Below are 22,675 nucleotides of genomic sequence, written 5' to 3'. Positions count from 1 at the left end.
GAATGAAGAGTTTGTTTTTGGTGTCTGTGGTTAGATGACAAGATGGGGGTAAATCTATAAAGTCCAGCTTGGTGGCAGCTTAGGGACTGGAATTTCATGATCTGCACCAAACTCTCCAATTTCAATTGTTCCTAACACAGTGGGGAACAGAGGCAAATGTGGGAGTATATGGACTCATGATCGATTTCTAGCATGGGTGCTAGCACTGACACCATACCCACTGCATTCATGCGCCTATGAGAGAGGCCATCAGTTACAATCACTGCACTACCTTAGCCTTATAGCTCAAACTGACCAATCAGAGTGCCCTTCCTTGCCTATTGCAAGGTCCGGAGAAGTCATGTGACTCAATCCTTGCTAATGATAGCTTTTTTAAAAGAGCTATTGACAAAGATGCTATTGCAGAAAAATAGTATTTTAGAATTGTCTAGACCCATGTTTCTTGCTACCCAGAAACAAGAAGAATCCACTGTCAGAGAGAGTAAAAATCAGTAACAGTAGAGAACAGAGATAATCCATAAAGACAAAAGACAGCCTTGACATGAGATGCCCCTGGTCTAAATTCCTCCAGCCTGATTCTGTGTGAAATTAAATAACCTTGGGAGTGGGGGTATAAAAAGAGTGCATTTATTTGGTAAATGTTGAGGACACTCATCACCCAAAAGAGACCAGATGGAAAAGGTGTCCTGATAGGAGTCTAGAAAGCCTCCACAGCCACACAGAAATCTCACTCAGTATGGCATGGGCTTGGGGCACGGGACTGTCCTCAGCCAGTGGGCCATATGGAAGACCTCTCCGTGGTTAATACAAGTACTGCTGTCCTCAGGCCCTGCCAGCACCTCCACAACTTAATGTGAATTTCTCACCCAGTGCGGCTCCCAGGATTGTGCCATTCTCTTCCTTGTCAAATACCCACAGGCTTTACCATATCATGGCTTCCCAGGTCCCTGTTCATGGCCTTATTTGCAGCCTGGGCAGAAGTCCTCAGAATCAAATGCCTCCACATCCATCTCCTCAGGCTTCTCCAGGACCTGGAGCCTCTGTGGTGGTCAGGTCTGGCCCTGGGCCCTCATCATGTCCTATACATTGGAGTCAAAGGCCTCCTTGAGATCTGTTCCTCATGAAGTCACATCTTGACCACTGGACTCTGTGGGAGGGACTTTTTCCTGAAGTAATGCCTGCAGTAGTTACTTTTTACAGTAAATGTAGGTTGAGCTTTTGGCTTCTGTCACTCATAACCAAGGTCTAGAGGTTTAAAGAAGCTTCTCATGGAAGACTGGTATGGCAACCACATGCACAAATGCAGAAAACTCTCTGATAAACACCAGGTATAATGCGAATGTTTGATATGGACCACAGGTGACATGGCTATGACTGGCAGAGGGCTCTGGAGAAGCTGAGTGGATGGATTCTGGAGCATCTATTACGGAGGCCTTTGTGACTGTGGAGCACCATACTGCTCTCCTATACCCCACCTGAAGAACCTCTCCCAGCCCACAAGGCCCCAACCAGGATGGCCATGCTCTTTACCAACCCATATAGGTTCATCTAGACCTATATGCTGGGGACTGGGCATCTCCCTGAGTGGCTTCAACCAAAGCAGACCTGGCCTTTAGGTTTTTCTAGCATTCCTCAGTCCCTACCTGGCATACCCTAACCCCAACCCTGAACTTTCCAGCCAAGGCATTCCCCTTCCCCTTTTCCTCCTCCCTCCTTTTCCTCTTCTTCCCCCCCCCTCCCATGTATGCACCCTTTTTCTCTTTTTCCCCAACCCCCATGGTGACTTCCTTGACCCCAGTCCTTAGATCCAGTAAACCTACCCAAGAGCAACTTCCTAATAAACCTGCCTTTAACATATTTTAATCTGATTTAAATTGTCTCACTTTAACCAGCGGAGAAATAACCTACCACTGACCAACTAGTCTTCCAGATCTTACAAGAGGAAGTCAGTCATTCCTGAAGGAATCCAGGGCAGAGCATAAGGCCATTCCTTTCAAGGCTCATTCATGGCTTCTGGCAGTGCACTTCCGTGGATGGGTATCTGGCCATCTATGAAGCAGTGCTTAGGATGCTGGAACCAGTGTTCTCTACAGACACAGTGAAGGGATTTCCCCCTTGTTCCTCTTTCATCAGAGAAGTTAATCTTGATTCAGAGTGTGGATGAGGAGGACAATCAAAAGTATCCAGCCTGGGTGGCGAAGACTCACTCTCTCATCATCAGTGTAGGAGACCGATTGAGACTAGCTCATCTTTTGGATGCAAGTGGTGCAGGTATGCTCTGAGCAGTATAAGTTTCCAAAAAGCCTCCCTGACAATTCCCATGGGTGCACTGATAGAGAGGACTGGGGACTCTGACCAAGGCACATGGATCATCTGGGATTAGAATGCAGCCAGCAGGCCCCATCATATTTTTCAAATGAATAACTAAGTCATGCTACTGTGCTTTCTTCTTAACGCAGTAGAACATGCCAGAAACTTCAGAGTTGAAATAGTGGGACAAGCCATCGGAGAGAGTAATCCAAACAATCACAAATGTAGTCGCTAACCGCACTGGTAATCAGGACAGTGGGAATCAAAATTCTAACATGATAATGTTGCAAGTCTAACAGATTGGGGACAATTTCAAAATATGATGTGCCAAGAATTTGGCAAGGACATGGAGTTACAGAAGCTTAAACTGGCCCAAATGCTGCTGGAAAGCAGTCTGTCATGATCTGATGAAGTTGAAGATGCGCATTTTCAATGACTCAAAAATTGTGATCCCACTTAAACAGTGGATCTCTGGTATTTTACACGGATGATCGAAGAGAGACACTCAAGAATATAATACGGCGTTGCTAGCTGCAGGGTGGGACAGCCTTAGAGGACAGAACCCAGAGCACTCTTGCAGAAGTGCTTGTATTGATTGTTACACAAAAGGCCTTTTAGCAAATCAATTCCCACATACCAAAATGTCTTATCTAGACAGAAGTTGTCTGAAGGAACTATTACCTAAGCAATTCTCAGTCACTGCAAGAAGTCCTAGTTAGTTAAGAATGTCTTGCAACTGAGGTCATGCAAAGGGTCTGAAGTTGCCGTAGGAAGAGCAACCCCATAACTCCCAGATAAGAATACTGACTATTTATAAAAGATTACTTCAAGGCTAAGTGGCCATCACTCCAGAGTAAATGCTAGGTAAAATGCCACTTCTAAAGATTCCATTACAGTGCATGTCTAAGTGGGGATGGCATCTGCCCCCAAAGGAGTAAACCCCGAGTTTGGTCAGCTAGTAAAACAATCACAGGCATGACCTTGGTTGGCAGCCCAACAAAACCTGACTCTATCCAACATTCTTATTAACCCCGAGACACACTGACACTGTGAAGTGCAGCGCAGGACCCCATGAGCTATCTGTACCCAGCAGCACCTCAGTCTGCATTGTATCCCAGACCTGAAGCTTGCTGGAGGAGAGAGGGGCTTTCTAACTAGAGAACAGAGCATGGCAACCAGAGTTAAGCAAACTGCAGCCACAGCATGGACCAGATGTCCCACAATTCCATTCCTGAAAGTTTAGGACAGAACTGCATTGTTTGGTGATGTGTGCCCCCCAGGCTGACGATGAAAAAGCAGGGTGTGTGGAGTGGGGGCCACCGGGACTGCAGGCGGCGATCAGCACGTGAGCTGGGAAGGGCAGTTTACATCACACTTCATTCATGAAGCCATGGAGAACCCATTATGTTTGTTCTGCATGTATTGTGGAGGACTTTAAAATATTAAGACCCCCCCCCAAAAGGCAGGAGGGGATTTCCTTGATCATTGTCATTTAAATGTCTTGAAAGAAGTTTGGGCATCAAGTTCTCTCCCCTCAGAGGCATGTGGTCCTGTCAGAAGCCTGTGCACCTGGGCCCAACCAGTCAGAACCCATTCCTCAAAGGAGATGAAGGCTCGAGTGAGCAGGCTCAGCAGGGGTCCCAGGCAGATCTCAAGGGGAAGGAAACAGGTTGAGACAAGATGGATGAACTGAACAAAGTCGGGGACCACACAGCAACAGAGGGATGGACCATGAGCCTCCATTTCTTCCGGTTCCACAGCCACAACTCAATAAAGTGCAGATGGAAACTTAAGACAGCATCTCTGTACTGAGCACAGACAGGATTTTGCTTTGTTTTGTTTGAGATAGGGTTTCATATAACCCAGGTTGGCCCTGAACTCCTTATGTGGCTGAAGGTGGCCTTGAACTGCAGACCCTCTGGCTTCTACCTCTCAAGGGCTGGGATTAAAGACATGAAGTGTCACCGTGCTTAGATATTGTTTTGATTTTTAAGACCAGACTTGAAATGGCAATTCTGCTTCAGTCTCCTGGGTGCATGCTCCACCACACCTGGCCAGACCTTTTCCTTTTATTATTCCTTAAGAGATATGGTGTGATAACTGAGCATCACTGGCACCATCTGAGGGATCGTGAGTGACAGACAGATGACTCCAGGCGTTGGGAATGATGTGCCCAGGACCCATGCAAATGCTGTTCTGCTTTATGGAGGGCTGGCATGTCTGTGGATCAATTGTGAAATGAACAGCCTTGATGTGAAGGGAGCACTCTGGGGACTCACCAGAGAAAAAGCTATCCTCTGAACAGCCAATAAGCATGTGCCATTGGCAGTCTGTTTCACATTAAGACCATTTTTTTCCCACACAGTTCTTTCATATATTCTGACAATGTTGCTAATCTGACACTCTAAAACTCATTTAATACAAATTACTTCCAGGGCCGGGCCTGGTGGCACATGCCTTTAATCTTGGCACTCAGGGGGTAGGGGGAGGCAGAGTCAAGTGAATCTCTATGAGTTCAAGGCTAGCCTGGTCTATCTTCAAAGCAAGTTCTAGGACAACAGAGCTACACAGAGAAACCCAGTTTCAAAAAAACAAACAACAAACAAACAAAAAAAAAGAAAGAAAAACCCGAACCAAACCAAACAACAACAACAACAACAACAACAACAAAACCAAACTACTTCTAGGGTGGTTAATGCTTGCTTAAAGTTCAAACGTCTGTGACATTACATATTAAGAATCGCTTTTAGTTTAAGAAAAAACTGAGAAAAAGTTGTACTTAGACTACATTAACTAATTTTGTATCATCTTTTAAAGATTTCATTTTTAAGTTTTATTATTATTATTATTATCATCATCATCACCATCACCATCACCATCACCATCATCACTCTCCCCCACACTACCTGTATGTGTGTGTCTCCAGGCCTTTGAGTGCCACAGTACATGTGTAGGGTCAGAGGACACTTTTGAGGAAGCTTCTTATTTCTACCTCACTGTCGCTGCTGACTATGTGCTCCAGGCTGGCTGGTCCACATGTGTTCTGGACAACTCCATGGTCTCCACCCTCCTCCTCTTGCAGTAGGAATACTAACACCGATCTGAGCTCCTAGATAAGCCAGGATGAGTTTCAGGGCTCAGACTCAGCGTGGCAGGCTTGCATGACAGCCATCTCACTGGCTCCTCATCTTCTAAAGATTCTAAAGGTATGCCAGCACCTTTGTAGTTAGGCGTCATCTCAGATCCCAGGTGGACTCAGGTACCAGGAAGTGATATAAATAGTGACAGGCCCAGGGGGAGATCCCACCTTTACCTCCAGCATGCAAATCCCAGGCCTTCTTGCAGACTGGCCTATCCTAGATCCTCAGGCCTACATTGCTAAGGCTTTAGTGGACCCAGGTATCATGGACTGGTATCTATTCTCACAGGCCACTAACTAAAGAAAGAAAGGGGATGGAATGGAGGGGGACAGAGGGAGGAGTGTGCCAACAAGTATCTGGGCACAGAAATACAAACTAGCATGGTTCTGAGCTGATGCTTTCAGAAATCAATGCTTGCAGTTCGAGTCTGACAGAAACAACACAAATGTTTTATCTGTGTAATCCTTTATGAACATCAACTGTTTTTGAAAACTCTTCTTACGAAGCCAAGTTTCTTTCCTTTTAATAAAATGTTAAGCAGAATTAGGTGGGGTCTCTTCCAAGGAGGCTCAAGGCAAGATAAATACTAAAACAAAACAAGGGGTTGTAGACTGGGCTCCTGGGCATAGCGCATGCGCAGCAGGTGTGAGGCCTTGGGGGTCTATGCTCAGCACACAGACTAGCAACACAAAACCTATTACCTATTTCTAGCTTGTTAACATTTTTTTTAAACCACACAGCTTTGTAACATCAAGTGGTGGCCAGCTCTTGATTTCCTTTCCAGTCTAGGGAAGATGGAAGCCCAGAAAGAAAGCGCCTCAGACCTGCTCCTCTCCAGGTGGTAATTCTAGATGAGTCATGAGTTCATTAGTGAGGAAAACCTCTCAGGGACCTTTGGATTTTCTTAGAAGCCAGTGGAAGAGTAAGAAGGTACAGTGATGCGGCAGATGCCACAGCACAAAGAGACAGGTGTGACGGCTGTTCCTAGTTGTCAACTTGACTATATCTGGAATGAACTACAATCCAGAAATGGAGGGCACACTTGTGATCCAGATCTTGAAACTAGAAGACACGGGCTTTTGATCTGGATCTTGAGGCTTAGTGGCCATGAAAAGCTTAGGCCCAGGTAATTACATGCCTTTAATCCCAGGAGACAGAGGCAAGCAGATCTCTGAGTTCAAGGCCAGCCTGGGGCAGAGCAAGTTCCAAGTAAAGAAGAGCTTAGGTCTAGGCGTGGTGGTCACACCTTTAATCTGGGCCACACCTTCTGCTGGAGGCACATAAGGACAATGGAAGAAGGAGGTTTTCTTCTTTGCCTGTTTGCACATCTGTTGGAACCTGCTTCTACAGAAGACCAGCTGAAACACCTAGCCTCGTAGGATGAGCAACTGCTAGATTCTTAGACTTTCCATCTACAGCTGACCTTGTTGGAGTAGTTGGACTGCAGACTGTAAGTCATTCCAATAATTTCCCGTAAGATATAGAGACATTCGGTAAATTCTGTGACTCTAGAAAACCTTGACTAATACACAAATGTGTCTGTGAGAGATAGGCAAAGTGCTCATGTATGGAAACTTCTAGGCTCAGTATGAAAGTAGAGACTCCCTGAAAGCTGCACCTTGATCCCCTGCCCCAGGCTGCTGATGTGTACTGCAAACCTTACCATGTAATGGAGGCTTTACACAGTAAAGTCCAAAAGCACGTCATCAGTCTATTTGTTTATTCCTCTGTCCTCTACAGCTTCATCTGTAAAATGAGTTTCCTCATAAGGTGGTTATAGGCATATCCAGAAGAGAAGTGTGCTGGTAGCTACAGTACAGTTTCAGAGGCCCTACTGCCACAGGCACATATGGGACCTGCTCTGCTTTTCCTGTCCTACACCCTGAGTTCCAACCTCTAAGAACCAATGTTTACTCTTGCCTGGAGCCCCCTCTGGCATGAGAGCCTGAGATTCCACAGAAACAAAAGAAGCATGTGTCAGCTCTGTCCCTACAGCCATAGCCCTGTCCTGCTCACATCCGCCCTCCCCCAGCACCATGGCACTGTCCCACAGGGCTGGACCTCTCTGCTTCTGCAGTACCACGAGTGGGCGGAGCTGATAGACACTAGCTGAGACTTCGATGACACTGGAGTACCAGGGACACACCTTTGCTGCTGTCCCTGAGCCCTGTGGGCAACTGAGAAATGGAAGATTCAGACCTGCAATCTCAGAGCTACAAAACTATTTAATTTTACAGTCTTGAAATATGGAATTCCCCCAAATTCAACACGGAGGCAGCTGTTTTGCTTGCAAATGAGAAGGATCAGCTGTGAAAATATAGCCCCTAGAAAACCAAGGCCAGGGCAGGCTGCGGGGACACCTCCAGGGGCCCTGCACCGCTGAGTCAGGAAATCGGGTCAGCTGTGCCTGGCCTATGTGCTACCTAGTTCTAGGAATTCACTCAGTTTCCACCCTCTGGCTCACAGACTCCATCTTAAAAAGCCCCTCCAACTCAAAATGCATCCACTTAGTTTAATGTTCTCATGATTTAAAGATATATACAACTGCCAATCAAAGTTGAGGATCCAGTCAGACAAGCCCAGATACAATTCCTGTCTGACATGACTGATTCAGTTTAAAAAATATTTTTTAGGTTAATGTAATATCTTGAAGTCTTTATGGTTTTGTGCTTGAATTTCATGGTTGAGAGAGGACTCAAGTCTCATAATTTAAAAAGGATTATATTCCCGTGGCTTAAGGAGGACTAGTGCCTCTCTTCTACTGCTCAGCTGTCTTGTCTGTGTGTAGCATGTGATTTCCCCCTTCTCTCTCCCATGGCCTCTAAGTAGATTGCACCACCCAGTCTCCTCTCTGGAAGGTAGGATTCCATTCAGACTTTGCCGTCTACTCTTCAACAGGACCATCCCTAATGCCCACATATATAAACATCTCAAATTTCTGCAGATAACTCTGACAGCAAATAAAAGGGACACACTTTATACAGCGAGTTCTCAATGGGACGCTGCCAAGCTGGATTTCAAAAGACAGGCTCCAGTTTCCAAGTGAAGCAGCAAATGGCTCTGTGCCTGCAGTTTCTGCCTCTCCTCCCCTCACTCAGGAGAGAGGGCCAAGGCTGACCTTGAGGGATTGCTTCATAGGGAAAAATCAGTGCAGGGCCCCATCCCAGGATAGACCAGGGGAGACAGGCTAGCGTAGGACTCTGGGAAGCTAGGTGCTCGAACAAGCTCATGAGTTCCCATAGAGAACCCTCTCCATTGCAAACAGGTCTGAGCGCTGACACGGGGGTTTCCCACAGCTTCCCCTGGCCTCCAAAGGCATATTTGTCATCAGAGGCTCTTGATGAAGCTGTACATAAATATCTGACTGTTGTTAAATACAAAACAAAACAAAAAACTATTCCACAGAAACCAAATCAAAACCAGCTGTGAGGGCAAAGGGCCAGAAACTTGGGGTGAGTGCAAAGGCCGGGCAGAAGCCCTTGTTAACAGCGTGGCTGACTGAGCAGGACAGGAAGGCTTTCTGCCCATGAAGTCACACCATACGGTTGCCATGTTTCTCCTGTGACTTTTGCTATGAGGACAACAGACATTCTACCTTCTAGAATTCTGTAGCCCATTGAGTTAAGAGTTTGAATCTCAACTGTGGATGGATCTGTCAGTGCAGCCCTCCTAGTGGCTGCCAGCCTGCAAGGGACTGTACAGCCTGTGTTAACAGTTGGTGTTCAACTTCCCTTCCCTGTTATCACTAATTAACTCCATGAATCTGCAAGAAGCATGCAGCTTTACCAAAACCCGAGGTCATAAATGCTGTGAGCACAATGCTAAGACTGGTGCAACTGCCCTGTGTTGCCAAGAGGCCTGAGTGAGGGGCAGACAGCCTCAAGTTAATCCCCCAGGCAGGAGAATGTCTGGCTTCTGGCTATGGGATCTGGGAATTTCAATCTCTCAAGGATGGACCAAGATGTGTTTCATCAGCTCCCTTAGGAGTCATCCTTTTTTCTTCAGTTAGACAGAGTAGAAAAAGATATCTTGGTGTTTCTCAGAGCATGATACTGAACCCACAGTTGGAATGAAATAAAAACACGGAAACTGATATTTTGTCCCAGGATGAGAAATAACCCCAGAGGCTAACTTGAGCCAGTTTCATAAAATGAGGCTAATGCATCAGTATGTTTGAGTCAGACTGAGACTTTCCTTAGGAAATCTAGCAATTAAAGCAACACTCCAGGAACTCCTGAGCAGATCTGTGACTGAAACATGGTAAGGTCCACCAACTTGCAACTTCCATTTCCTTAGGTCGCAAAGAGGCTAGAGGAAGGACCAGAGGGTCACGGCCAGCCTCCATGGACCAGCTCTACTCTCAGGAGGTTGGGCCTTGAAGGCAAAATATGAAAGCATCTTTCATACATGTTCATGTTTTAAGAATGTAGGAAGGTAAGTGGGGCCTTCTAACATCCCATGGGCAAAATGAAAGCACCATTTGACACCTGGATGGGATCCAAAGAATGCAAGTGTCTGTCCAAGGCCCCAAGATAAAACACAAGCCAGTGCAATGGCCTTTCCTAAGTTCTTTTTACTTTTTAGTGTTAAATAAGATTAACCCTCCATACATATTCCACGTAAAGACGTTTGGATTGTCACTTGGGCAGCAGAGGTAGGCAGATCTCTGTCGTGTTAGATGTATATAGATTAAGCCTTGGTTGCATGTAGTTCTAAGCCATCCAGGGCTACACAGTAAGACCCTGTATATAAAAACAAAACAAACAACCCCAAACAAAAACTGTACCCAGCTCTGCAGCCTCTGCTCACTGTGACAAACAGGGTAACTCCTGCTCTCTGCCATGCTAGGTCACTGGTCCTGTTACTTTCCCTCCAAGCTTCATTCCAGAGACATCAGTCCCTGTCCCTCATTGTTACCACAAAAACATTACTACTAAACTCAAGGCATCTTCCCAGGGCTGGCCCCCAGGCTCCATCTGCACCTTCCTTAAGCACACCTTCCTGCTGGTCTCCGCAGCAGGATAGGGCACAGTGACGCTGAATGGACTCACTGGAGTCCACTAGGAAATGGGGCAGTGGAAGGAGGGTGGTGCGTGACAAAGCTAGGGTTGCCATGTTCAATCTCACTGAACACAGAATGGCCCTGATTGCCTGTATCTTTGTCACTGTGACTCTTTCTGAGGAAACAGGGGACATGTGGTGCCCAGCAAGTTCAGCTGGGCATCTTCCTTCTCCAGTGATCAGTACTGGAAGGAGGCACGGGTGCTGAGGGAATTATAAAGACAGTTTCTAACCCATACAACTGAGAGAATTATAAAGACAGTCTCTAACCCTTACAACTGAGAGGCCAGGCTGGAGAGATGGCTCAGCAGTTAAGAGCACTGAGTGCTCTTCCAGAGGTCCTGAGTTCAATTCCCAGGAACCACATGGTGGCTCACAACCATCCTGTAATGGGATCCAATGCCCTCTTCTGGTGTGTCTGAAGACAGTGACAGTGTACTCACATATATAAAATAAATAAATCTTAAAAACAACAAAAAACAACAAAACAAAACAAAGCAAACCCCTAAAGGGCTAAAGGGAACGGTAGTTGTCTTCCTAAAAGAGATTTTAACATCCCGCTGAGTCTTGGAACTTACTGCATACACATGGCTAAACATTTTGGATGGCACCTCAGCTCACTGTCAATCCCTTTGCTTCTCACATGGACATGAGCCCATGAGTACCACCGTCTCATTAATCCCTACTCTAATAACCAACATGGTGCTGGCGTAAGATTTTCAGAACATGTTTAGTAATTCTTGAGTCTCACACACACACACACACACACACACACACACACATTATCATGCGTGCATACACATGGTTCTGAGCTTTAGCACCACAAAAAATTAAATCTTTTTGTAGACAACATATATGATGAAATAATACATATTACTTTGATGAGTCTTTTGCAAACACCAAACATGAAAACAGGGCACCAACAATAGGTATAAAAATCAAAATTATATATATATATATGGTTTTTGTTGTTTTGTATTTGAGAAGGTTTCACGTAGTGCAGATTGGCCTGGAATCCGCTATATAGCTGAGTATGACCTTGAACTCCTGATCTTCCTCACCACGAGGAACTGAGGCTTGGGGCTTCTACATACTAGACAGTGTTCCACTAGTAAGCTGTATCCCCAGCAATTCTCTGACATACACATTTGCTTTCTCACACACATGTTTTTTTTTACTGTCCTGAATCCACACACGTGGGACAATGATTTTTGCTATTAACAGGTCCCCTGGCGAGGGCACTATTTTGGTTTTTCTTTTAAAGTTTCTATTTAGAGCTTTGGCTAGTCAAGGGTTACAGACCCAAACTCCCAGAAAGGCTGTCAACTGCAGAACATGAAATAAACCCAGAACACGGCTGAAGGATGAAGAAATAGCAGCTGTGTCTGTATCCAGGAGAGGAAACAGGAGCCACGTGACAGGTATGACTGTTTCTATAGCCTTTCCTGATGTGGTGCTGGCCCTGGACCCAGGGCCTTTCACGTGCCTGGGAGCACTCTACTCGAGCTGCAGCCCGAGCAGTTACGTGGCTTGTGCCTTCGGAGCCTGTGCCCAATGGGTCCTTTGTTTGGCTCTCTCTAGACAAGAAGTATGTACCCTGAGATGCCAGATTCGATTTTTCAAAGAAGTTGAAAATAAGGAATTTCAGACTTTAATGTAAAATTCATAATTTTAAAATTCTGGCTTTCTTCAAAATTTAACACAGGGCAAGCTCCAAAACACCACAGCTGTAAGCCACATGTGGGTCATAGGCTACATGACTCTAATGTTATGGGGCATTTAAGACCCCAGTGCTAACTTAGTGAAGAACCTGAAAACACAAGCAAACAAACAAACAAGAAACCCCTCAGGCTCACAGTTGAGGCTCTCCTGCCCACAGCCTACTGTTACCAAGGCTCGCTGGAACCTCTTTTTCTCTGGGTCTTTGAGAAGGATAAGTTCACTGAGCTACTAAAACAGAATAACTAGAAGTGATCAGAAGTTGAGCCCACTACCCTGACATCTTGTCTGTCTCTAGGGTGAGATCAGAGGAACTCTCTACTCTTCTGGGTGACTTGGAAAAGCCTTTTCACCATCTTGACAGTGATGTCATGGCTGCAAAGACCTGCAGGTTCGTCCTCATGCATGTTCAGGCAACGGCGGCTGCCATCAGCATAACCTGAAACGGACCTGGGGCCCCAGGCTCAGGTTTAGGGGACAGCTTTGTTTCTCAGAGCTCTCCAGAGATGGCATTTCCTTCCTAACCCCGAAGATGAGGGACTCTCCGGGTTTTAAGTACCAGACATCAGTGAAAGATCACATCTGTTTAATGACCCAGCATCTGAGCAAGTTAGAGATAAATCACTTTCAGTTCTAAGCAAGTGCTAGAAGACAGCCTTGTTTCCTGGGTGTGCCTGTAAATCACTCCAACCTGCTCACAAGTCCAAGCAGCCACGCTCTGGTTTTTCCAAAGGTTTCTTCCACTCAAAGCTCATCGCATCCCTCCAAATAGCTCTTACTCCACTGGCTGGCCAGGACTGGCCCAGATCAGCCACTCCCTGACTTCTTGGGGCCTCCTCTGTACACAATCCCCGGGATGCTTATAAATGATCAAGACTCACGGCTCTGTAGCCAGGTCTGAGATTGAACCAGGTGTTTGGAATAGGGGTGGCAAGAGCTTCCCTGCACAGCCATGGCAGTGCCTTGAGGGTTCAATTCACCTCATGACCTCTTCAGGGGAAAGCAAGTTCACTGTGAGAACCTGTTTTCACTCTCAGTCTATGGCTGTCCCTCATTCAGGGTGGGGACCTGCACAACTTCCAAGCCAGACAGGGACATTTCACAGCAGACCAATGTTGGCACCTAACATTGACTAGACTGTCAACAAGTCGTCCATGTTTTCTCTGATGACACAGCTCAGAGTCCAGGATCCTCACTGACTTGTGTTTGACAGAGCCCTTATGAGGAGACTGTTTACCAACAGCTGTCCTCAAGTACATCCCCAGAAACACAAGGAATGCTAGGAAATCAGCCACTGGACTTGCTCTGCCCTGGCTTGGTGCTTTGGGCAGATGCTTTAGCACACCAGGGTGCTCCCTGCTCTCAGAAAAAAAAAAGCCAAAGTCAATCTCTCTATTCCCTTTCACAAAGGCAAGAGTCAGGCAGGTTTTAAGTCTCAATCCTCAGAACAGGAGCAAAGTGTTCTTACCTCAGCAGCTTGGGTCTCTTGATGGAGCAGTGTAAGACCAGTCAAATCTTCTAAGAAGGAATGTGAGGAGTTAAATACCTTCCCTAGGAAGCTGAATCCTTCTCGCTCGTATTGATCAAGAACCTACAAAACATGTAGATAAAGAATATATTCAATAATAAAAAAAGAAAGGATACTGCTAACAAAAAAAAAAAAAAAAAAAAAGAACCTGAAAAACATTGGGACTTTTAGAAGGGGGGATGCACTATGCTGGTAGATATGCATTAAAAGGCTCTGATTTCTAACAAGCATCTAACACAGGGAGATGGCTCAGCAGGCAAAGGGGCCAACCACCAAGCCCGATGACCCAAGTTCTATCCCCGGGGTCCACAGAGTAGAAGTAACTGACACCCACAAGTTGTCCTCTGACCTCCGTAAGCACTCCTTGGCACATGCATGCACTCACACATGCACACACGCTCATACACACCACATGTAACTACATATAAATGAATGAATGTGATAAGAAAATTTTAAAAAGAAAGATAAAACATAGAGTAAACATGCTATCTGACAGGCTAGAGAGAGCCCAGTGACTAAGAGGACAGAGGACTGGGGTTCAGCTTCTATGACCCACCATCAGGTGGCTCAGAACTGGCTGTAACACTAGCTTCAGGCAACCCGATGCCACTGTACTCACATAAAGACATGACAGATGGCCATACACACAGAGACACAAATTCTCATTCTTTCTCTATTAAAAAAAAAAAATCTGTAGGAAAGAATACAGGACTGGGTACTTAATCTCTGCATCTGCTTAGGAGAGTCATGACATCTGTGTAGATGCCAACTTTTCCAATAAAGTAAGTTTCATGCAAGTTCACTGAATGTTCTACAAGACTCAGGCTACTGAACCCAAGATCACTTGTTACAAAATAAATAACAGATGAGGGAATATCTGAGGAAAAATGGAAAGTAATCAAGGGAGTGGGCAAGACAAATGGTCTGTTAGAAATCTGACATCCCAGCTAGCAGAAAAGCATGTTCAAACGTAACTGTTAGAAATGGAATTGTACATGTCAACAGGAGTGCTGCACACACGGTCAATCAACACAAGAATAGGCTCAACATCCTGTGATCAAAGACCCACCAAAGGGGTTGGTTACAAAGTCAGAATATGGGACACTTGAGGCTCCCATAAAGTATCAGAGGAGACCATCTAGAAGCTGAGAACTTATGTGCCCTATGACTCAGAGATCCTTAGATATATAAACAGAGATGTGCACACAGGAGCATCAGCAGGCAGAAACAAGTGCTCCTGGCAACATCCTTCATGGTAACTAAACTAGAGTCACTGAAGTGATTATTCAGAATGGAATATTATATGGCAATAGGAACTAAAAATACACATGTTAAACATTACAGAAGAACCTGTACTCAGGTCACAATTACCTTTATACAAAGTTGAAAATAAAAACAGGTAAAATTAATCTAGAGTTTTATAATTCAAGATTGAAGTGGACCTATGGAGAGACTACCTATAAGAGGGGCTCAGGGTGGTCCACGGTGTTAACAATGTCTGGGTGCTGGGTACATAAACTTCCTGTTGTGAGAGTCCATCTGTACAGTTAAGCCATGGACAGGATTCCCATAAGCACATCAACCTTCACATAAAAGGCCAGAAGGGACAGGCCAGTCGCCTTGTCAGAGAAGAAAAGCTCTCAGAGCAAAACATGACTGTCATACTCAGTGATCACAGTACTGTCAACTAAAGGGCAGGCAGTGAGCTGCAGGGCCTGGAAAGTTCTAGAACCCAGAAGAGATAGGCAGAGTAGTGTGAAAAAGACAACACAGAGTATGTTCAGGAGTCAGTAGACATGTGAACAGACACTGGAGAAGCAATAACTCAAGAAACAGAATTTAAAATATTCTCCTTTCAGAAAAGCATAAATACCATAATTCAGCAATTTCACTTGTCAAAGTTTCCAGGCAGCTGTCTGTAGCATGAACACGGATGAAAGACTGATCACTGAACCACTGTAGCAGAGAACCATGAAAACAGATATCTGACAGGGGACTGTGCAGCCATATTATGCTGCATTTACAATCAGTGGCATATCCTGTAACTCATTATAAAACACACATGGCTCTGAATAACTGGTACAAATTGATTTCCAAGATATAGCAATATATTAAACAAAGCCAATATCCACACTGTGTATGTAGTGGTGTGTTTAAAGGATGGAGGGAGGATAAAAAAGGGGGAAACCAGGCTCATACAATTACTTCAATGGTCTCAGTGCTCTCAATCTGAAAATCTCGAAATAGGCTGAATGCTGGCATAGTGTCACCGGCAGAACTGTCCACGTGGTGTCCTGTGGCTAGCCACAGGTCAGAGTCAGGCATTCTACAGATTCTGCATACAGCTGCCCTCAGGCCATAAGTATAACCTGCTTAAGAAGAGTGCAGGACCAGCTCCCCTGCCCAGGCAGTATGGGAGTTAAAGGGCAGAGATGTGTGGGAAAGCCAGGGTCAGGGGCTGGAGAAGGGAGGTGGGGAGCGGAAGGCGTCTCAGCAGTGCTGAGGGACAGAGCTAAGTGCTTGCTCATGGCAGGCGGGCTTTGGGGAAAAGGTGAATGAGGCTGCATCTATGGGTCCCCTAGCTGGATAAAAATATGAGATGTGTGGGAGCCAAGAGCATCAAGAAGGGGCTGAGAAAGGTGGGAGTGGTGGTACACATCTTTAATCCCAGAAGCAGAGGTAGGGGGATCTCCTTATACTCAAGACCAGCCTGGTGTACACTGCTAATTCCAGGCTAGCCAGGGCTACACAGTGACATTCTGTCCCAAACCAAACCAAACCAAACCAAACCAAACCAAACCAAACCAAACCAAGGGGCTGAGAAGAGCCCAAGCTGGGAGAAAACCATCCACAGGCTGCAGTCACCTTGGGAGACCTGGAGAACCGAAGAGCCTGGCTCAGCAGTAGGCATCAGCTTGACAGCCCAACGCATGGGTTTTAGAAATCACTTAAGAGCTGGACTATGGCCGCTTATGCCTTTAATCCTAGCACTCTAGGTGGATCTCTGAGCTTGACGCCAGCCTGGTCTATAGTATGAGCAAGGGCTGTCTAAATAAACGAATGAATGAATAAATAAATAAATAAATACACAACAACAAAAAATAGAAAGCATTTAATAAATATGGATTCCTTCACCCTCAATAATGAGATTCCTCACTAATCAGAACAGTGTCTTCAGAAGAAACGAAGGGCTTCTCATCTATTTACTGATGGCTTAGTGCAAGTGGATCTCTTGTTGGATCTTGGCTGAACTCTTGGACTTTAAGCCCTTGTTTCTAAAGATCACTATGTAACCCTAAAAATCTGTGAGCAAAAGAGGGACAGCAAGGACAAACGAAGGACAGGCAGCCTGTACCCAGGGTAGACAGTTTAATTCTGAAGCTTTAACAGTGCTGGCTAGAAAATATGTGGAAAAAACTTAATCCTCTTCGAGTGTGTGGAACCATGCACAGACCTCCGGTGCTGTGAGTTAAACAGCTGAACCCAAGTAGCTCGTGAAAGGTATTAGGCCTTTCTCCTCCTAGAAGGGGCTTAGTCTTCTTAGAGGATGGAATGTAGCTACAACTATAAAAACAAACAAACAAGAAGAGGAAGGAAGGGAGGAAGATAAAGTGCATCTAACTGTAACCTCCACCCTATCCGAGGTACAACACCGCCCTCAAGCTAACAAGGGTACTGAGCAGCATGGTTCTCTGCTTCTGCTCACTCCGCCCACTTCCACTCCTCGCTCTGCCCACTTCTGCTCACACCCTAGTCCACCCTAGTCCAATCTACCATAAAAGCGCTCACTTAAAGGTCCGAAGACAACCTGTGGGAGTCAGTTCTCTCCTTCCAACATTTGGGTCCTGGAAATTGGACTCAGACCGCCAGGCTTAGCAGCAAGCACCTTTATTCCTGAGCCAACGTGCCAGCTCAGTGTTCACTCTTGTCTGTCTAATGATACCTGTCCTTTCCTGATCTGAGCCTTTGCTTAACCATTTTGCACAGTAGGTTTTTGTTATTAATGACATATACGGAAACACATCTCTGGACTAAGATGGTAAAATGTCTTTGTAGAGACAATGCCAGGAGCATCACATCTTCATCTGAGGCTGTGCTAACTCTTGCTCTCTGCTCCATCAAATCCAGTCTACAGCTAAGCACTGAAGCCCACCAAAGTCTTCCAATTTGGGGCTACTCTAGAGAAGGCTTTCATGGGGACTCTGATCTCCTGATGATAAGTAATGTTTTTCTTAAAAAAATATTTTCCTAGCATTTGACAAAATTCAGCATCCTTTCATGCTTAAAGTCTTGGAAAGAACAGGAATTCAAGGCCCATACCTAAACATAGTAAAAGCAATATACAGCAAACCAGTAGCCAGCATCAAACTAAATGGAGAGAAACTTGAAGCAATCCCACTAAAATCAGGGAATAGACAAGGCTGCCCCCTCTTTCCTTATCTTTTCAATATTGTACTTGAGGTACTAGCTCAGGCAATTAGACAACATAAGGAGGTCAAAGGGATACAAGCTGGAAAGGAAGAAGTCAAACTATCACTATTTGCAGATGATATGATAGTCTACCTAAATGACCCAAAAAACTCCACTAGAGAACTCCTACAGCTGATAAACAACTTCAGCAAAGTGGCAGGTTATAAAATCAACTCAAGCAAATCAGTAGCCTTCCTATACTCAAAGGATAAGCAGGCTGAGAAAGAAATTAGGGAAATGACACCCTTCACAATAGCCACAAACAGTATAAAGTATCTCAGTGTGACTCTGACCAAACAAGTGAAAGTTCTGTATGACAAGAACTTGAAGACTCTGAAGAAGGAAATGGAAGAAGACTTCAGAAAATGGAAAAATATCCCATGCTCATGGATTAGCAGGATTAATATAGTTTAAATGGCCATTTTGTCAAAAGCAATACACAGATTCAACGCAATACCCATCAAAATCCCAACTCAGTTCTTCATAGAGTTAGAAAGAGCAATTCTCAAATTCATCTGGAATAACAAAAAACCCAGAATAGCTAAAACTATTCTCAACAACAAAAGAAATTCTGGGGGAATCAGTATCCCTGACCTCAAGCAATAACTACAGAGCAATAGTGTTAAAAACTGCATGGTATTGGTACAGTGACAGGCAGGCGGATCAATGGAATAGGATTGAAGATCCAGAAATGAACCCACACACCTATGGTCACTTGATCCTCGACAAAGGAGCTGAAAACATCCAGTGGAAAAAAGATAGCCTTTTCAACAAATGGTGCTGGTTCAACTGGAGGTCAGCATGCAGAAGAATGAGAATTGATCCATCCTTGTCTCCTTGTACTAAGCTCAACTCCAAATGGATCAAGGACCTCCACATAAAGCCAGACACTCTGAAGCTAATAGAAAAGAAACTGGGGAAGACCCTTGAGGACATCAGTACAGGGGGAAAGTTCCTGAACAGAACACCAGTAGCTTATGCTCTAAGATCAAGAATTGACAAATGGGACCTCATAAAATTACAAAGTTTCTGTAAGGCAAAGGACACCATCAAAAGGGCAAATCAGCAACCAACAAATTGGGAAAAGATCTTCACCAGCCCTACATCAGATAGAGGGCTAATATCCAATATATACAAAGAACTCAAGAAATTAGACCCCAGAAAAACAAATAACCCTATTAATAAATGGGGTACAAAGCTAAACAAAGAATTTTCACCTGAAGAACTTTGGAAGGCTAAGAAGCATCTTAAAAAATGCTCAACTTCATTAGTCATTAGGGAAATGCAAATCAAAACAACCCTGAGATTTCACCTTACACCAGTCAGAATGGCTAAGATTAAAAATTCAGGAGACAGCAGGGGTTGGTGAGGATGTGGAGAAAGAGGAACACTCCTCCACTGCTGGTGGGGTTACAAATTGGTACAACCTCTCTGGAAGTCTGGCAGTTCCTCCGAAAACTGGGCACCTCACTTCCAGAAGATCCTGCTATACCACTCCTGGGCATATACCCAGAGGATTCCCCAGCAGGTAATAAGGATATGTGCTCCACTATGTTCATAGCAGCCCTATTTATAATAGCCAGAAGCTGGAAAGAACCCAGGTATCCCTCAACAGAAGAATGGATGCAAAAAATGTGGTATATATACACAATGGAGTACTATTCAGCCATTAGAAACAATGAATTCATGAAATTCTTAGGCAAATGGATGGAGCTGGAGAACATCATACTAAGTGAGGTAACCCAGTCTCAAAAGATCAATCATGGTATGCACTCACTAATAAATGGATATTAGCTTAGAAAACTGGAATACCCAAAACATAATCCACACATCAAATGATATACAAGAAGAATGGAGGAGTGGCCCCTGGTTCTGGCAAGACTCAGTGTAGCAGTATAGGGCAAAACCAGAACAGGGAAGTGGGAAGGGGTGGATGGGAGAAAAGAGGGGAGGGAAGAAGGCTTATGGGACTTTCGGGGAGTGGGGAGTCAGAAAAGGGGAAATCATTTGAAATGTAAATAAAAAATATATTGGGGGAAAAAAAGAAAAAATATTTTTCTTACATCTATCTATCTATCTATCTATCTATCTATCTATCTATTTATTTCTTATATGACTCTTGGGTGGGTATATTTGCCAGAACACAGAGAAAAACGTGTGAAGTCAGCTTTCTCTTTCCACCATGTGGGGTGGGCCCAGGATCCTGACTCAGGTCATCAGGCTTGACAGCAAGCACCACTCCCCAACTGAGCTGGCCCAGTGTAATAGCTTTCATCTAATGCCAGGTCAAGAAAGTGGGGAGGGGGTGGTAAGCAGGAGGAGGGGGAGGGTGTAGGGGTTTGTTTTGGAGGGGTAATGAGGAAAAGGAATACCATTTGAAATGTAAATAAAGCAAATATCTAATAAAGTGAATGGATTCTTTTTCCTTCCTTCCTTCCTTCCTTCCTTCCTTCCTTCCTTCCTTCCTTCCTTCCTTCCTTTCTCTCTTTCCTTCTTTCTTTTTCCTTTTTCTTCCCATCCTTCTTCTCTTCTCTTCTCTTCTCTCCTCTTCTCTTGTCTTCTTTCCTTCCTCTCTTCCCTTCCTTTTATGTATGTGAGCCTGCATGAATTTATGTGCACTAGATGAGACAGGTGTCCACAGAGGCCAGAGGGAACTGAATCTCCTGAAACTGTTGTTACTGGTAGCTGTGAGTGACTTAATGTGGTTTATGGGAACCAGTCCAGGGTCCTCAGCAAAAACACTATACATTCTTAACCACTGAGCTTTTTCTCCAGCCACTTGTCTATTATTCTTAAACATGGGCAGCACAAAACATATACCCCAGTCTAAAGAGCAGCTTATATATTTTTAATGGGGATGTAAATGTAGAGTTTCTGGAAAGCTCTTGCTAAAAGTCACTTTTGTCTAGGCATTATACTCCTTGCACATAATGATTCAAAACCACACACAGTGCCTACTTCTACAACTTCTTACTTAGTTGAAGTCACAAAGCAAAAATCTGTTTCCTACATTAAAGTTGCAGGCAGACTAAACAAAATTTTTAAGAAAGCAGACAGTCAGAGGGAACCTGTACCAGGCAGGAATACCTGCACTGTAACAGACAGGGGGAGCCTCTGGAAGCCTCAGAGGGAAGACTTCCAGGAGGAAGAAGACCCCATGCTTTTGTGAGTTTTACAGCCCAGAGATCAACTAGTTCCCAGGGTGAACATCAGAGAAAACCCACTCTGCTTCCTGCAGGCGAGTTAGGGCAGGCGCTCTTTTAACACAGGCAGGGCAGAGAGCAGTTCCTAAGAGAGCCTGCAAGGAGAAATACCCACCTGCCCTGCCCATGGCCCACGGCAGGAGGAAAGAGACACAGTCGTCATGTTCACAGTCCCAAGCTCAGGGACTAGAGGGCGTCCCCTTTCCCCTTACCCAGCCTGCCTCTGTTTCAATAAAGCCCATTTACACTTTTCTTTATGGGGCATCATTTCCAGCTATGAAAATACAAGGAAGGCTAACTAAAGACAAAAGCAGTTTGAACAGACAGAATAAACACCCACACCAGACACAGTCAGCATGCTGGGATTAGCAGACCAGAAGCTCAAGCAACCTGAGTCAACACAGTGAGAACATAAATGAAAAACAATACGAGAACAGGAGGGGACCTAGCAAGACACAGCAAAGGCTGTAAAATTTTTGTTTTAAATTACATGTATGTGCCTATGTGGATATGTGCACATGAGTACAGGTGTCTATGGGCGTCAGAGAGGGCACCAGACCCTTCCTACCTCCAGCTGGACTCAGAGGTGTTGTGAGCCTCTGCTTGGGTGCTGGGGACTGAACTCAGGTCCTCTGCTTAGCAGTACATGCTCTGGACTGCTGAGCCATCTCCAGCCCCACATCTGGCATTGTGGGTTACAGGAATTGAGTCCAGGTTGTCAGGCTTACCTGCCTAATGCTTTTACCCACTGAGCCACCTGTCTGCCCTATTTTCTGCTCAAAATAACAATGTAACAAGCAACCTGAGTCAACACGATGAGAACATAAATGAAAATCAATATGAAGATGGGAGGGGACCTTATATGATCATGGATACATGTGTAACTGAAATGAGTGGCAGCAGTGACACAAGGACAGGTAGGAAGAATTAGGACACTGTGTTAGCATAAGGCGTCCATCCCCTGTGACGGGTACAGCACTGCAGAACAGTGGCGCTGCAGCAGCTGTAAGGTATGTTTCACTCTAGGGCAGTGTAGTGGTTTGAATGAGAATAGTTCCCATCGGCTCAAGTGTTTGAATGTTTCGTCCCCAGTTAGAGTTGCTATGTGGGCAGAATTAGGAGATACTGCCTTGCTGGAATAGGCATGGCCTTGTTGGAGGAAGTGTGTCACAGGAGGTAGGCTTTGAGATTTCAAAAGTTTGTGCCAGGTTGTTTTGCCATCTCACTGCCTGCAACTTGCTGAT

General features: G+C 45.0%; 1 protein-coding gene across 13 annotated transcripts in view; it reads right to left on the bottom strand.

Moving 5' to 3' along the window:
• The window catches only part of Atg7 (autophagy related 7), a 241,271-nt gene that overhangs the window by 68,265 nt on the left and 150,331 nt on the right, over nucleotides 1-22,675 (bottom strand). For all 13 annotated transcript variants that reach the window (XM_052174569.1, XM_052174579.1, XM_052174568.1 and 10 more), the window contains one exon: nucleotides 13,699-13,821. In XM_052174569.1, coding sequence (XP_052030529.1) covers nucleotides 13,699-13,821 — 123 coding nt within the window. The remainder of the gene's footprint in view (nucleotides 1-13,698; nucleotides 13,822-22,675) is intronic.

This window comes from Apodemus sylvaticus, chromosome 2, assembly GCF_947179515.1.
Source record: "Apodemus sylvaticus chromosome 2, mApoSyl1.1, whole genome shotgun sequence".
Classification (NCBI taxonomy): domain Eukaryota; kingdom Metazoa; phylum Chordata; class Mammalia; order Rodentia; family Muridae; genus Apodemus; species Apodemus sylvaticus.
This window is presented reverse-complemented; position numbering and strand designations above follow the sequence as displayed.